Source organism: Embiotoca jacksoni, unplaced genomic scaffold (assembly GCF_022577435.1).
Source record: "Embiotoca jacksoni isolate LCO1_2020_lvr unplaced genomic scaffold, fEmbJac1.0.p SCAF_7, whole genome shotgun sequence".
Taxonomy (NCBI): Eukaryota; Metazoa; Chordata; class Actinopteri; family Embiotocidae; genus Embiotoca; species Embiotoca jacksoni.
Genome location: NW_027185425.1, coordinates 18,840,261 through 18,854,543, shown reverse-complemented (window position 1 = coordinate 18,854,543; position 14,283 = coordinate 18,840,261). Strand labels below are relative to the sequence as shown.

The 14,283-nt window shown below is 41.4% G+C and overlaps 1 protein-coding gene across 4 annotated transcripts in view; it reads left to right on the top strand.

The window, feature by feature from the left end:
* ptprua (protein tyrosine phosphatase receptor type Ua) overlaps positions 1–14,283 on the top strand; it is a 230,122-nt gene that overhangs the window by 177,250 nt on the left and 38,589 nt on the right. For 2 of the 4 annotated variants that reach the window (XM_069175967.1, XM_069175965.1), the window contains exons 14-19: positions 1,907–2,045; positions 5,401–5,430; positions 5,821–5,981; positions 6,318–6,505; positions 10,024–10,096; positions 12,284–12,360. In XM_069175967.1, coding sequence (XP_069032068.1) covers positions 1,907–2,045; positions 5,401–5,430; positions 5,821–5,981; positions 6,318–6,505; positions 10,024–10,096; positions 12,284–12,360 — 668 coding nt within the window. The remainder of the gene's footprint in view (positions 1–1,906; positions 2,046–5,400; positions 5,431–5,820; positions 5,982–6,317; positions 6,506–10,023; positions 10,097–12,283; positions 12,361–14,283) is intronic. The other 2 variants (XM_069175969.1, XM_069175968.1) reach the window with 1 other exon arrangement.

Sequence of the window (14,283 nt, the reverse complement as noted above, 5' to 3'; positions counted from 1 at the left end):
CGGCGCAGGATAATCTGAACAATAGCAGAGCCCACACAGAGTGGGCGTGGAGCCAACTACTTCCTGGTGATGTAAACGTGCCGTTAGGACAAGATGTAATCTCAGGTTAAAGTTACAACATGTTGGCTGTGTCCAACTGTGTAATATGTATTATCCCAAAAATAAAAAATAAACCCACTGCATTCTACTTTGTGCTAACAATCCCACAATGCAATTAGCTTTTAGATGTGATACGTACAATCATCCAACACCATCAGTGAGGATGCAAAGTGACGGTGTGAAGTCTAAATGTATAGTTGATTACAGATTAAGTACTGTCATTTCACTAAAATGGGAAATTTCCTACCAACATTTTTCACATAGAAACAGAAACGGTGAAAATCTAAAGGAAACGTTTTCTTAATAGAGACAGAAAACTTCTACTCTCTCTGACAGATGCTGTGAACATGTACAAATATACAACATTTCCAAAAAAGTTTGGATACTGTTGAAATGTAAATAAAAACATAATGCAATGATTTTCAAATACTGTGACACTATATTTAATTGGAAATACAATTAAAACAATATATCAAATGTTGAAACTAAGGAATTTCATTGTCTTATTAAAAATATATGGATGCCAGTAACACTTCTCAAGTTGGGACAGGGGCAACAAAAAACTGGAAAAAAAATGTGTGAAGCTAAAAAAAAGAAAACACCTCGCAAATCATTGCATTCTGTTTTTATTTACATTGTACGCACCGTCCCAACTTTTTTGGGAACAGGGTTGTACATAAAACAGTACTGAGCAAATTTTATGCCGAGGACATAAGCAGCTAACACAATACAGAATCATAAAACCGCCATATATGTAGCGTCAGTGGTTTCATAGAAGAACAGAACAACCCAGAAGTGGATTAGGGGGTCGTTTTCAGTGGATTGCAGTGCGGTACAGAAAAAGCTATGGGGAAAAAAAGTCCTCCTTTTATCTTTGAAGTCTACACAATTTCTACAGCTATGCTTTTATTTTGAAGGACGCACGTTACCCACATAGTTTCTCATGATGCAGTGTGCCTGCTTCTAACAGTAACCTAACATAGTCACATCAGCAACTCTCATTTGAGCTTTTGTAAACAAAGTTAAGGTTAGATAAGTCTGACTTATTTAAATCAAAATAAGTCTTTTTATTTCCCATTTCATACAGTCCAACTTAGATCCATGAAACATGAGTCCCTTTATTTTATTGTTGTTGTTTTTTTTTTAGCCCTATTTGCACTATGGTTGCACTTTTTGTTGCATGGAGACAGTGCATGAAGGGATATGTATTGTGTATATTATCCATTGTGCACTTTTTAAAATACACATTCATTACTGAGGAAAAATGTGGTTCTTGAGGTCAGACCAGTTGAGATTGATTGCTCTAATGAAGGAAGTGAATTACATGTTTTGGTAGAAAGTATTTAAAATTAAAAGTCTTCACAGTTTGGTTTGTAAATCATCTCCTTCACTGTTTCTGGTGATGTTTTTAATGTAGGTATGATGGTATGAAATCTGGCAAAATAAAAACCAATATCCCTGGATGGATTCATACGTGAGAAATTCCATGTTTTGGTCTGTTTGGTAGGATCGTTATTGGAGTTCTGTTTGTGGTAATAGATCATCACCCTTCTTCTTGGAGTGTGCCATAAATCAGTTCAGAAATCCAGCAGATTTCCAGTATAAGAGCATCAGAGGCTGACTTATTGGCAACATAACTGTTATTTTTTTTGAAGGTCATTAAGCTAAAATCAACAATGTATTGACATCAAATCATTACATCAAATCACTACATGTGACATTTTGGTTTTGCACAATGGCGTCTGTCTTTGTAAGATGTAAATCAATACTTCCCCTTCCTCCCCTGTCTGTCATGCGTGATGTGCAGCTGCCTGTAAGGACTCAAAGCGAGCCCTGGAGGTATCCCAGCATGCCGAGGACATGGGTCTGATCCTGGGGGCCTGCGCTGGCGGTCTAGTGGTCCTCATCCTGCTGTTGGGGGCCATCGTCATCATCGTCAAGAAGGGGTGAGTGGCTGTAAAAAAAACAAAAAAAAAAACATGTCTGCCGGCCAGCTAAGGTGAGATGGGCGAGACCTTCCCCCAGTCAAACATTTACGCTCTTAAGTCTCATTGTTCGTGTGTAGCCCATCCAAAGGAGTGAGTTTATCTCTATCACACTTGGCAGCGAGGGTCTATTGAGGAAAGCATTTGGCAACGAGAGTGAATTACAACCAGAGTTAGTGGAATGGTAGAGCATTAATCCTAAACTCTCCCACCGCTGCCTCAGCCAGCCTTTTGTGTTTCATCTCATCTTTTAATTTCAAGGTCTGCATGTTGGCTGAGCACATTCAGACGCAGTCTGCTCGCACTGGAATCGCTGGCTGCTTTCCACCTGCAAATTACCTCGGTCGTGGATCGCACCTGCAGTGTATTCTTCCTTCGCTCGCTGGGTGATGGTGGAACACTCATCTGACTGTGAAATATTTCATCAAGGGGCATGTTATTCCATTGCCCACTCAATTACATGAGGCGAGCAGCTGTGAGGTGCCAGTGGATGGGCTAGTAATTGGTTAGGAAGGTTGTTTTTTGCTTCTTCTTTTTTTTTTGTGGTGGTGGCGGCGGGGCAGAGAGAGGAACTCCTCCGCCCCGAGGAATATTCTCACAGCGAATAGAGGGAGAATGAATGGGAATGTCTGGGAGAAGGCAGTGACTGATAAGATTCACCGGGCCAATCTAGCAGCCACAATAGCAGCCAGACAGCCGCATGGGGGCAACAGGAGCAGACGTGTTTATATTTAGCCTCAAGATATTTTCTCTCTGTACGTGCACAAAGTGAGACTGTACATATTTATGTGCTCTGCAATCAACAGGGAAATCAGAGATCCTCTGCACAGTGGTATATCCAGCCGGCTGCTGGTCAAACGCAGGCTCTGTCAGAAAAAGAAGCAAAATTTAAGAATGTTCTCGCTGCACACCAGAACTCAGATTTACGTCGATTTCCAGCTATGGGATATTTATTTAAAGCCTTTTGTGGGGGAAGAAGAGTACTTATATATTCTTCATCAGGTTCACTCAAGGTCGATGATGATAATGATGATGATGTTTGATCATTTAATAATGTGAATATCCATCATTCAAGAAGATAATCCACTCAGAGAGCAAACCTGGATTTTGATACAGAGCCCCTCTACATGACCCGAATGTTGTAGAAATATCATAAAACCTTAATTATCGATAGATTGGAGTCGAAAGATTCATGTAATTAAAAGAGTTAAATCTTCTTACATTTAATGCAAAAGCTAAATAACAGTGTACATTTTGATATACACATGACTACCTTTTAATAAATAGCTATTTACCTCTACTACAATATGTCCGACAATCATGGTTTGTTAAATGATTTCTTTTCAGCTTAGCTATATTTGCATGTTAATATAATTAAGAATTTCTAATGTATCTTGGTGTCAAACAATAAATGTCTGTCTCTGTCCTGATAAAAGTTGTTAATTAACCAAACTAATCAAGGTGCAAAAATATAGAATCCGTCAGGGCTGTTAGTATTTCAGTCAACAGCCACATTTATCCCACACAGACTTCTCTCTCGTACTAAGAAGCTTTTGAGGAAGTTGGTTCCTCTACCTGGGTTTTCCAAAAAGGAACCAGGAACTAACTGAAGTTCCATGAAGATGATTTAAACCAAACTGAAACAGAGATAATAATGAGTTCAAGGAACCTTTAGTTCCTTCGACATTAGTTCCTGGAACTTAAACAATCAGGAGCTACTGGTGAAAATGTGCTAATTTTCACATAAAGTCAATGTCAAAGAGACAACCTGGTACCTTTAGTGTATTTACTAAATTAGAAGTTCTGTGAAAGTTCTTGTGAAAGAACAAAAAAAAAATCCTAACGCTATCAATCATTTGTGTTATTTTTGATGGTTGAGAGCTCTGTCAAGTAAAATTCGCATAACTCATTTTAATTGGTGAATTTGAAGCAATGACAACCAAAAATGAAAGAAGCACGAGTCTTTAGCACTTAGAGTTTTACTCTCCTGTCTGTACAGTGATACTGTTATGTTACCTGTTCCACATTTGATCCGGTTTGTTTTTGTTTCATGTGAGCACACTTAAGAACTTTACATGACATATTTACATCATTATTCTTGACATTGATTGGTTTGTGCATCTGACGTCAGCGTGTTGTCAATTCAGATGGTAGCCTTTTCAGTTTATAGAGAAACATGAAGGAACAGGTTCATTTCGTTTCCAGTGTCATTATTATGGTGTTCTGCCCTTTGCTTTTTTTGCTCTTAGAAAGTTTTGGCATTTTTCTGCATTTTTCAACCAGAGTTTTTATTTATTTTTTTTTTTTTTGGTTGGACCGAATTACAGTGAAAAATATTTTTTTCCTCCAATTTTACAACGTACTTCTCATCTGGTTTTTTTTGTATTTTTTATTTGTGTAATAATACACAGTCTCAAATTCCTGTAATGGTCTGAACCATCCAAAAAGTGTTTTCTGCAAATTGAACCAAACCATGGTTCAGTTTGATTACCTCTTTTGGAAGCACCTTTTACACCTGGAAGCTAACAGATATAAATATACAACAGTACACTCCAAAAACAAACAGGCCTGGCATGTAGGTGACAAGGTGAAAACAAACCAAAGAGTGGTGTTTGAAGCGTTGAGGATACAGATCCACCCCTCCATTCTCTACACAATGTAATTCTCTAATTCTCTGGTTGTCAGTTTCTGTAAATATGTGAGTCATTTGCTTCAAGAGACCAAAAGAAAAACATAATAATTTCTTGAAGTATTGACGTTTTTTGACACATTTTAGACATTTTGAGGAGTTCTTGACAAATTTGTTGCACAAAAGACATCTTACTTATCACCTCAGTGCTTCTACTTATCAAACTGAAATTTCGTAAACTTTTGGGCCAGTCTGGGCATGAAATGTGAAATTACAAGATTTTGTTTTATCATTCATAATTTAGAAGCTATTTACTATCCTTTACTGCTTGTTTTCATTCAGAGACAGATGTATCTGCACGTAATGGAAGAAAAACAAACAACCTGTTTCTGCCGAAAGGTTGAAAAAACTGACAATAATATCTGAAATACAGCAAAATAAATCAGATATAATCTGAGATAAATGTAAACATTTCAAATGTTTGTCGGTCCAGATCTGAGTTTTGTTATGCAGTGAGTCCCGTCTTCAGTTTCGTTGCTTTGATTCTGCTTCTGCTTGGAGCGTCCCAACACACTGAGCATCTTCATTTATCTTTCCAATGCCCATCTTGATAAACCATAGTCACCTCTCTTTTTTTTTCTTCTCACTCTCTGTCTCTCTCCTCTCCTCCTCCTTCATGCTAATCAGAAGGGACTTCTATTCTTACCCTTACTACCCGTAAGTTACTCCTCTCTCCATCGTCCACCCTGATACCCTGATGCCATCTTCCCCTTTTCTTGCCCTTTGTAGCACCAGGATTACTAGAGTGGAAATAAGCATTGCTATCTCCACTCTATCCTCCAGTATCGAATAGACAACCCCCCCTCCCTTCCTTCCTCCTCCTCTTCCTCCCCACCACCATCCCGACACTCTCTTGCTATCATCAGATCTCACTTTCCCCCTTTCGTCCAGTTTCAATCCCGTAGCCCTTATATTTCCCCCCCTCAGTCCAATTTCTCATCTCCTTACCCGCCCTCCTGCCCTTCCTTCCTTATCTGTTGGCCTGTCTTTCTCTCACTCTGCCCCTTCTCTCTCTGTCCTCCCACATCTCTGCCTGCATCTCTACAGCAGGAAGAAGGTGGCCATAAACAAGGCGGCCATGTCCTACAGGCAGGAGAAGAGTCGGAAGCTCAGCTCTTTAGACTGCAGCATGACAGAGCAGAGCACTCTCCAGCAGGATGAGAGGATGGCCCACTCCTTCATGGATGCCCACGGCTGCAACACTCGAAGTAAGACAGGGAGGAACATATGGGGTACTCTTGCGAAAGTGTCTGGAGAGAATGCAGCTCCCCCCTTCCCGACCTTCAGCCATGTTTACTCCCAAGCCTGTCTCCAATCTGTTCTGCCCGACCATAAGGTGCTCTCGACAGAGAAATCTCCTGGAAGTCTCTTGTCTGTTTGAATATTCTGCCGTGCCAGTCAGCCCTTACATCTCTGCAGAAACTCTGACTTTTTTTTTTTTTTTCCCCTTCAGTTGCCCCCTTAGACTTTTTTACGATAATGAAAAAGAGCAGAGTGCACGGTGTCAGCGGTATGCCTTGAACTGTGTGTGTTCTTGTTCCCAGATGAGCAACGCAGCTCCGTCAACGAGTCCAGCAGTTTACTGGGAGGCTCACCCCAACGTCACTGTCGGAGGAAGAGCTCGCCGTATCACACAGGTCAGCTCCACCCCGCTGTACGGGTGGCTGACCTCCTCCAACACATCAACCAGATGAAGACCGCTGAGGGATACGGCTTCAAACAAGAGTACGAGGTGAGAGAAAGAGGAACAGAGAGATCACATACTGTAGGTCAAATGTAATTTGTTGTACTTCTGGCTTCTTGGCTTGTTTTTCTCGGGTCATGTCGGTCTTTGCAGTTCCAGTTAAGGAAAATCTTTCCAATTGTGCAATTATACTGTGATTCCAGCTGTGTGGCAACAGTTTGTTATGTCGTTTTCAGTTTCAAACGTGTACATCAATGCCCCCATGCACAAAGCCAGGTCCAAAATGAACAGATTTTACTAGTTTGGAGTGGAAGAAGTTGCATTAACTAGTCACACCGATAAGCCAAACCATTATGACCAGTGCAGCGTATAATACTGTCCCTTAATGTGCTGCCGGCACAACTCCGACCCACCGAGGCATGGACTCTACTGGCCTGTTCTTACCTGGCACTATCTCTGTCACTATAACTTTTCACACCTAGCTGAGGCAAAAACGTGACACTAACTCGGTACCCTGTAGTGGTCTTGACAGGTGAATTACATGCTTTGGTGTGTTCCCGGGTTAGAAGATTGCATTTCCAAAGTGATATACAAGTGAGCAGAACTGGTCAAGAACAACCAGACACATTCCAGCTAAGGGGCTTAAACTGTGAGATTTTATTCACAGGATTCTCTCAAATATCCTTCTTCTACCAGAGACAGAAAAACATATTTCAGATGGCATCTTCTCGAAATTTCAAATTTTTTTTTTTTTATTTTTTTTTTATAGCATACACAGCCTCATCTTTATTCCTGCAGACTACTACTGTCTATTCCAAAGGCTTCAATGAGGTATTTAATATTCATGAGCAAGCAGGAAAATGCTGTTTTTCTTGATTTGCATTACAGAGATAATGCAGATATACTGAACTTTTTGGTGCTGTGTGGGCTAATTACATTTTCCAAAGTTACTCCTTTCAGCTTTCTTTTTACTACAATATGAAATCCTACGCATCAACCAGTTGTGAAAAGTCTTTTTTCTCACCTCCACCTGCAGGAAGCCAGATGCATTTTTTTCGATTCATTAAGCTATCCCCTGAGGGGCCCACAAATTTTCCCCTCCAAAATCAATAAATGGGTCGCTTTTTCACTCCTCGGTCTGGCTCCCCATCACCTGGAGAAATAAACAAGATGAAGGGGATCAGTGTGCACACTGCTGTCTGACTTCATAACCCTTATTTCCCACAGGGTCATGCTGCTGCTGCCATTGATCAGATGTGTTGCAAGGCATTGTGGGGGGCTGTGAATGAGTCAGGCCCTTGGTGTGGGGAGGTACAGTTGTGCTTGGAAGTCAACATCTGGAAAAGGAGCCTGTGAATAAACAGGGGAACAGAAAGTGTGTCACTCTGCATGAGGAAGTCGCCACAAGTTATGTCATCCTGTTTTCTCTTTTGAAGTGTTGCGCACGCTCAACATAATGATGTGATGAGCAGATATTGGATTGGAGGGTATTGTGCTGCTATCTGACAGCCACGAAATATATAATCTTCACCCTAGTGGCCAAAATAATTTTTTTAACACAATATCGTTGATAAAGAATCTCTGAATGTAAGTTGCACAAATCAATATTTTTGTATTAACTGTCGTTGTTAAATGTGAAAGGTGGAGCCAGCGGTGATAAACCAACTCCACCGTTCCATCAATACTTCAGAGCTTTTTAGCCTTTACTAGCTCATTGTTTTTGTTCTCCAGGCTGTCCACTCTTCACTTATTAACTGTTTACTGCTGAAGGAGAAAAAGCTCCAAAAAAAAACACCAAACAGCAGGCAGACAAAGATAGCTTAGCTGATAGCTGGCGAATTTAGCAGCTAAATATACAAATATTTTTCTCAGGCGATTGTGCAGATAAAAAAGCTAAAAGGAGAGTGAATATTAGGCATAAAGTCATTTGTTGGACACAAACGCAAATCACTAATGTTGCTCAAATTCTAATGTAAAGTTGATAATATCTGCTAACACATGAAGCTAACAGCTGTATGATACGCTGTGTTTTAAGCTTGTTCCACAAGTCCATATTCCAAATATCCCAACGGTCGATAAATGGATCTTTGAAGAAGTCTGAACAAGGTTTATACCGAGCACAACATTTAACATTAAACGTTCAGTTCTGCCTGGTGGCAACATCGTTTCTGAATGACCTTAAACAAATCTTTATCAAAGATAAGTAACTGCGCTGCGAGTTATCACGATATATGATACAACTTTATGGTTCCTGCCTACTTACTGTAGGAATTTCCCCTGCATTTTGTCGAAATTAGATAAATGGTGATCAACTGTAATAATTTGATCGTTAAATATGTAAACTAATCAATGTGAATTGCATCATAGTGCAAATGTTTTTAAGACTAACAGCCCCGAAAACCAATTTCCTAACTCAGTTGTAAATCTGTATTTCCTCACTGGTTTAAAGAAGGTGGGATCCGGTTGGAAAAAGGGGATTTAACAGATTTGTTGGCACCAACGAGGATTTGCCAATATTTTATTGTTTCAATGACAACTGTCATCAGTTGATTGATTGTCAAACTCTAACTTTAATTATTCATCATTTCTTCCTGAAAGCTCAGTGTTACAGAGAAATACTTTGACATTTCAGACGAACTTTTGAGGGGCCTTAAGTCCAGAGCATGCTGAATATATATTAGAAGACAAAAGAGGAGAAATAAATAAAGCTCAATGAAGATGAACAGAGTATTGTTTCCAAAAAATACAGGCATGCTGGACACATTCAGGTTTGTTAAGCAGGATTACATCAGGCATTACCTGTACAAAATGCACTGGCAGATGTAATCCTCTGATCAGCTTGCTTTCTCCAGCGTGCCCCGAGACTCAGGGGGCCCCAATTTGAACCCTCCCACCCCACCCCCCACCCCCCTCCCGGCCCATAGAGGATTGGTCTGCAGATGAGAGACAGCATGCCTCATGGATGTGCCTTCCGATGCGGCCGGGAGATCAGGCCGGGACAGAAAATGCAAAAGAATATGACACATGTCAAACCGGGCCCATCAAAGATCTGAGCCTGCATATGTTACGTGTTGTTTTTTTTCCCTCCTCCCGCTCGTCCTTCACTTATAGTATTGATTTAGATTCAATGACTCATCTCGCCGCAGCAGCAGATTTAGTCGATGGGTGTCATAAACAGCTGTCACAAGTTTAGCAGTTTAACACTGAGGTATTACGGACCGGCGGCTTCTTCATGCAGCGAGCCTCACTGCGTGGAGGATGAGCATGACTGCAGTGGGGCCGCCTCCTCCGTCTCAAGGCCGCAGCCATCTCTCAGCGCCGCCCGGGTGTCATCGCCCAGCCTCAGTCTCTCCCCGCTATGTTGTGGCAGATGTCTATTGATGACTTGGCAAAGATGCTATCATACCGAAGCTACTTAGACAACCTTAGGCTAACACTTTGGAGTGCATTAGCAATGTGCCTCCCGTTGTGAGTTTCAAGATGCAATAGAAACACAGCAACACTGTTTTTGTTTTGTAGAGTCTTTCCTCAGAACTGAACTTGTGATTTCTGTCTTTACTTTGCAGAGTTTTTTCGATGGCTGGGACGTCACAAAAAAGAAAGACAAGACCAAAGGAAGGCACGACAGCCTGCTCAGCCGTGAGTACTTCTGTATTTATATGCGTGCTTATGGATGAAGAGCTATCGGTGCTGTTGTTGCCTGGCTCTGCTCCAGTCTGTCTTTCTCTGTAGGTTACAGAACACCTTAACATTAATAGCTGTTTATACATGCACTGTAAAGCACATCACCGTTTAACGACTGCACCGCCTGTATCCTGCGAGTCAGCCAAAGCCACCCAATAATTGTTTTTCCTCCCAGTGGGATGACTGTTAGTTCTAAAAAAAACAACTCTTGTTGTAATGTGATTAAGGTTTGAATAATTAAAATTGATTGTTTAACTGGGTCTTTAATGGTGAGTTTGAAATGTTAGCAGGAATACTAAATGCTTTGTTTGTATATTCTTTAAGAAGGATTGTAGAAACGTCTTTGAAATTACATTTACAGTCAGGAGACACTGAAACTCTGAAATTCACTTTCCTTTTTTTTTTCATAACTTTTTCAGCTTTTAATTTGGTTTTCATTTGATTTCATCATCAGCAAGCTTGTATTGTCCACACAAGAGAAGTTTAGGTACTGCAGTACAATGTCAGCAATGTTTATCTTCATAAGTGCCTCCAGTCACTTTGTTGGCCCTGGGTTTTACCTCCCAGCCTGGTGTACCCAGACCCAAACCTCACTCAGTGGATATCTGGGTCCGGGGACGCTCATTAGGGAATTGTTTGCAGTCGGTCCATCCTGCTGGGCGTACACCTCGGGTGAATTTTAACTAATCAACGCAGCGTTCTGCACATGTTTTTACGTTTTATTGTAATGGGAGTGATGCGTTTGTTTAAACACTGGCTGTGTGACGAGGCGCTGAGCGTTTATTCTGTGCAGAGCACTGAATGTTTGGTATTTGTTTCCCAATCACCGGGAGTTGAAAATGTTCAATTTTGAGTAAAACACTTTGTTCGTCACCGTCACTTTTCACCCAGCCGTCCAATCACTGTGAAGGAGGTGCGGGACAAACACACTTAACCACGGACACTGGTCGCTGATTGGTCCACCCGTCAATGTGGCCGAGCGATCACCAATACGAGCAACGTATCCAGACTATAATCACGGCAACAAACTGAAGCCAGGCGAACACAGAGCTGTTTAATTGGTGGAACTTGTTAGCTTATTCAAAAAAACAACCCTTTTTCTGGATCTACAACTGAAGTGATAATGTACAGTGCCCTGTATTTTGTATTCTCCCTGGTCCATAAGATCAGCTGGTGTGTCGGTCATGTCTAGTTGTAATGCACTACCACTTGAGGGAAAAGAAAAATGATGTGACACTTTAGACGATGCATTTATTACTCATTCCTCCTTTGAGAAGGCAGAGCAGCGACAGTCCACAGCCACTGGCTGGGAGCACAACTGCAGCCTCTGTTCCTGGCTGTGCAGCATGATTCAATTCAATTCAACTTTATTTATATAGCACCAAGTCACAACATAGGTTATTTCATGGCACTTAACACATTAAAGTCCATGATGCAAAATGTATTGCGAGGCATTTTGTTCAGAAAACAATTCTCCACTTATGTGAAATAACAGCAACAGTTGCTCAGTTGTTCCGTCTTGTGATGGCTTGTGTTTCCTTTGTGGTTTAACTCTTATAGAATATTAATCATAGACTGCATATGAAAATGGATGTGGTCTCTGGGTCTGAAAATTGACGCTACTGTGGAAGTGCTTTATTGTGCGATACCACTGAAGGCCACTAGGGGCTGGCTCCCAAAAAACGTCTTGTAAAATACAAATTCAATATTTTTTTTATTATCTAAATTCACTCCTGATCAGTGTTCTGCTGGTCATTCTGAGAATAGTTCCATAATGAGTTATCTAGTGCACCTCAAAGAGAAATATGTTTGAGGGCATGCTAGGATTGATTGATGTGCTTGGGGTGCAGTCAGATTTCCAGTACAGGTAGGCGGGGATTGTTTCTTCAGTTCTCCACTCGGTCCTCTTGAACTCGTCCAAATATGGTCACTTCTGACTCCAAAAAACCTAAGATGGTGACGGCCAAAATGCCAGATAAATGTGGTAGAGTTGCCACTTGATTTTAATATAGGATATGAAAGAAACAGAAAAAAAAAACCTTTAAGCTCCCCCATAGAAAACTGTTTGGGAGAGATGACTTGATATTTGCCATTTTAATCATTTAAAGCTTATACATTTTTTTATTTTTTTTTTAATTCCAGATGACCGCCATCGAGTCAAGCTCCACTCTCTGCTGGCAGACCCCAGCTCTGATTATGTCAATGCCAACTACATAGACGTAAGTCAACTTTATTCCTTTTTGTCCCATTGCTTCGCCTCCCACTCCTTCATCTCTGTTCTTGTAGCTCTGCCTTAAGAGCTCCCACTAGTCTTCTTTAATTGTTGTGGTTGACCTGTGGACGTCTCCGCACTCTGTTACTCAGCCCTGGACCTCCATGTGATTACTACGCCCACAACATGGCATTATACCAATGTGTGCCAGTACATGTGGGCTTTGAGGGGAGATTTCATAGGCGCAACTCCGAAGATCCTACAAGAGCCCCATAAGCTCGGAGCAGCGGGCGTCGTGACTCAACCAAATGCTTCCTTTAAGACGACATTGCACATTGTAATTGTAGCCAATATAAGTCAGCAGATCCTTTCATCTACTTTCGGATATTTTGATCTCACCTACAGTCCAGCTTCAGAGAGTATCTCAGGGTGCCTCTCCAGTCCCTGCAGCGGTTTGCATTCCCGTGAGATTTCAATCTCTGCAGCTTTGCATTATATCGACCAACAGTGTCTGAAGGACAGTCACTTTTTCCTTTGGCTGAGGCCAGGCTGGGAGCGTTGCTGCTCACTCATTATGGAAGGGTCACTTGAAGGGGACTCTGAAAAGCTTTCAACAGTCTTGCCTATGCAGTCCACTGAAGTGTTCATCTCATGTTTTAATGTGATGTCTCTGAATGCTGTATTACATCCTTTGTTTATGCCATTGTTTGCCGAACAAAAGGGGAAATGTAAAGTGGACAGCAGGGGTCAGGTGAGCACCAGAGGAAGCCTGACTCAGTGTGTGTGTGTGTGTGTGTGTGTGTGTGTGTGTGTGTGTGTGTGTGTGTGTGTGTGTGTGTGTGTGTGTGTGTGTGCTCGCCATCGTTTAAAGCCGAACGTCAAAGCTCACAGCGTGGCTGTTGTCCCCTTTAGTGCTCCGTGAGGGCTCCATTAGAACAAACGCTCCGAGGACCTTTGTCTCATTAACTGTACCATCGACAGCACTGCCTACATGTAATGCCAAGAACCCTGACTCACAACACTGCAGTGAAATGATCCCAAATGAGTCATGGAAGAGGCCAAGGCTGGAAAAAATTGGAACATTGTTGGTTTTTTTTTTAAAGGTTAAACTGAAAACTTCTGTCCTCCCCACGCACTCACATGCAAGTTTGCATCATTTTGCCTCTGCGGGGGTGGAAAGACATGACGTGTTTGTGCCAAATCTTTAGACGATCCTTTTGTTGCCGTCTCATTCCTGCCAGATGTTATGCAAAAGTGGGGCCATCCGTACTCAAGGGATTTTGCATATGCTGTTCTAAACACCCGCTGTCAGGTGTTTTTTTTTTTCTTGCTCATGATGTGATGGCACTTAAACTTGAGTTTTCCCAACTCAATTAGTTTGGAATAAGATAAAATAGGAATGAGTATGGAAATGGTTGTTATGGCTGAGCAGACCTATCAAGAAGCTTAATTTCTGCGTGACAAATTCTGCTGTAGCTTAACACTCAGTTTACTGTGTGCATCATAGTCTGTCCTTGTGTGTCACCTGGGAGAGGAAGTGTGACAGTTTATTCTCCTGTGTCACCTTAAAGTACTCTTAACTTAGTACGAACACCTTTCAACTATATCATTTAGAGTGTAACTTAGTAGTTTTGGCTTTCACAGATAGTGTATGCAAATCCTTCCAAAAGGCAAACAATAACATTTATATCTTCCATAAAAATCTGAAGCGCCAAGGTCATTGCTGTTTTGGGTAAGCTCACGTTATACACCCGTCACACCACTAGATGACACTTTGTCAGTTTCACTTTTGGTCACAGTGAGACGTGTTCACAATGTGTGGACTTGACATGTTCTATCAGCCTCCAGTTCACGAGTTCTGAATTGTACGTTTACCGAAATGTCAGAGGCCATGGAAGTCCATTTTTGGTTGGATGTTCTATTTTTTGTC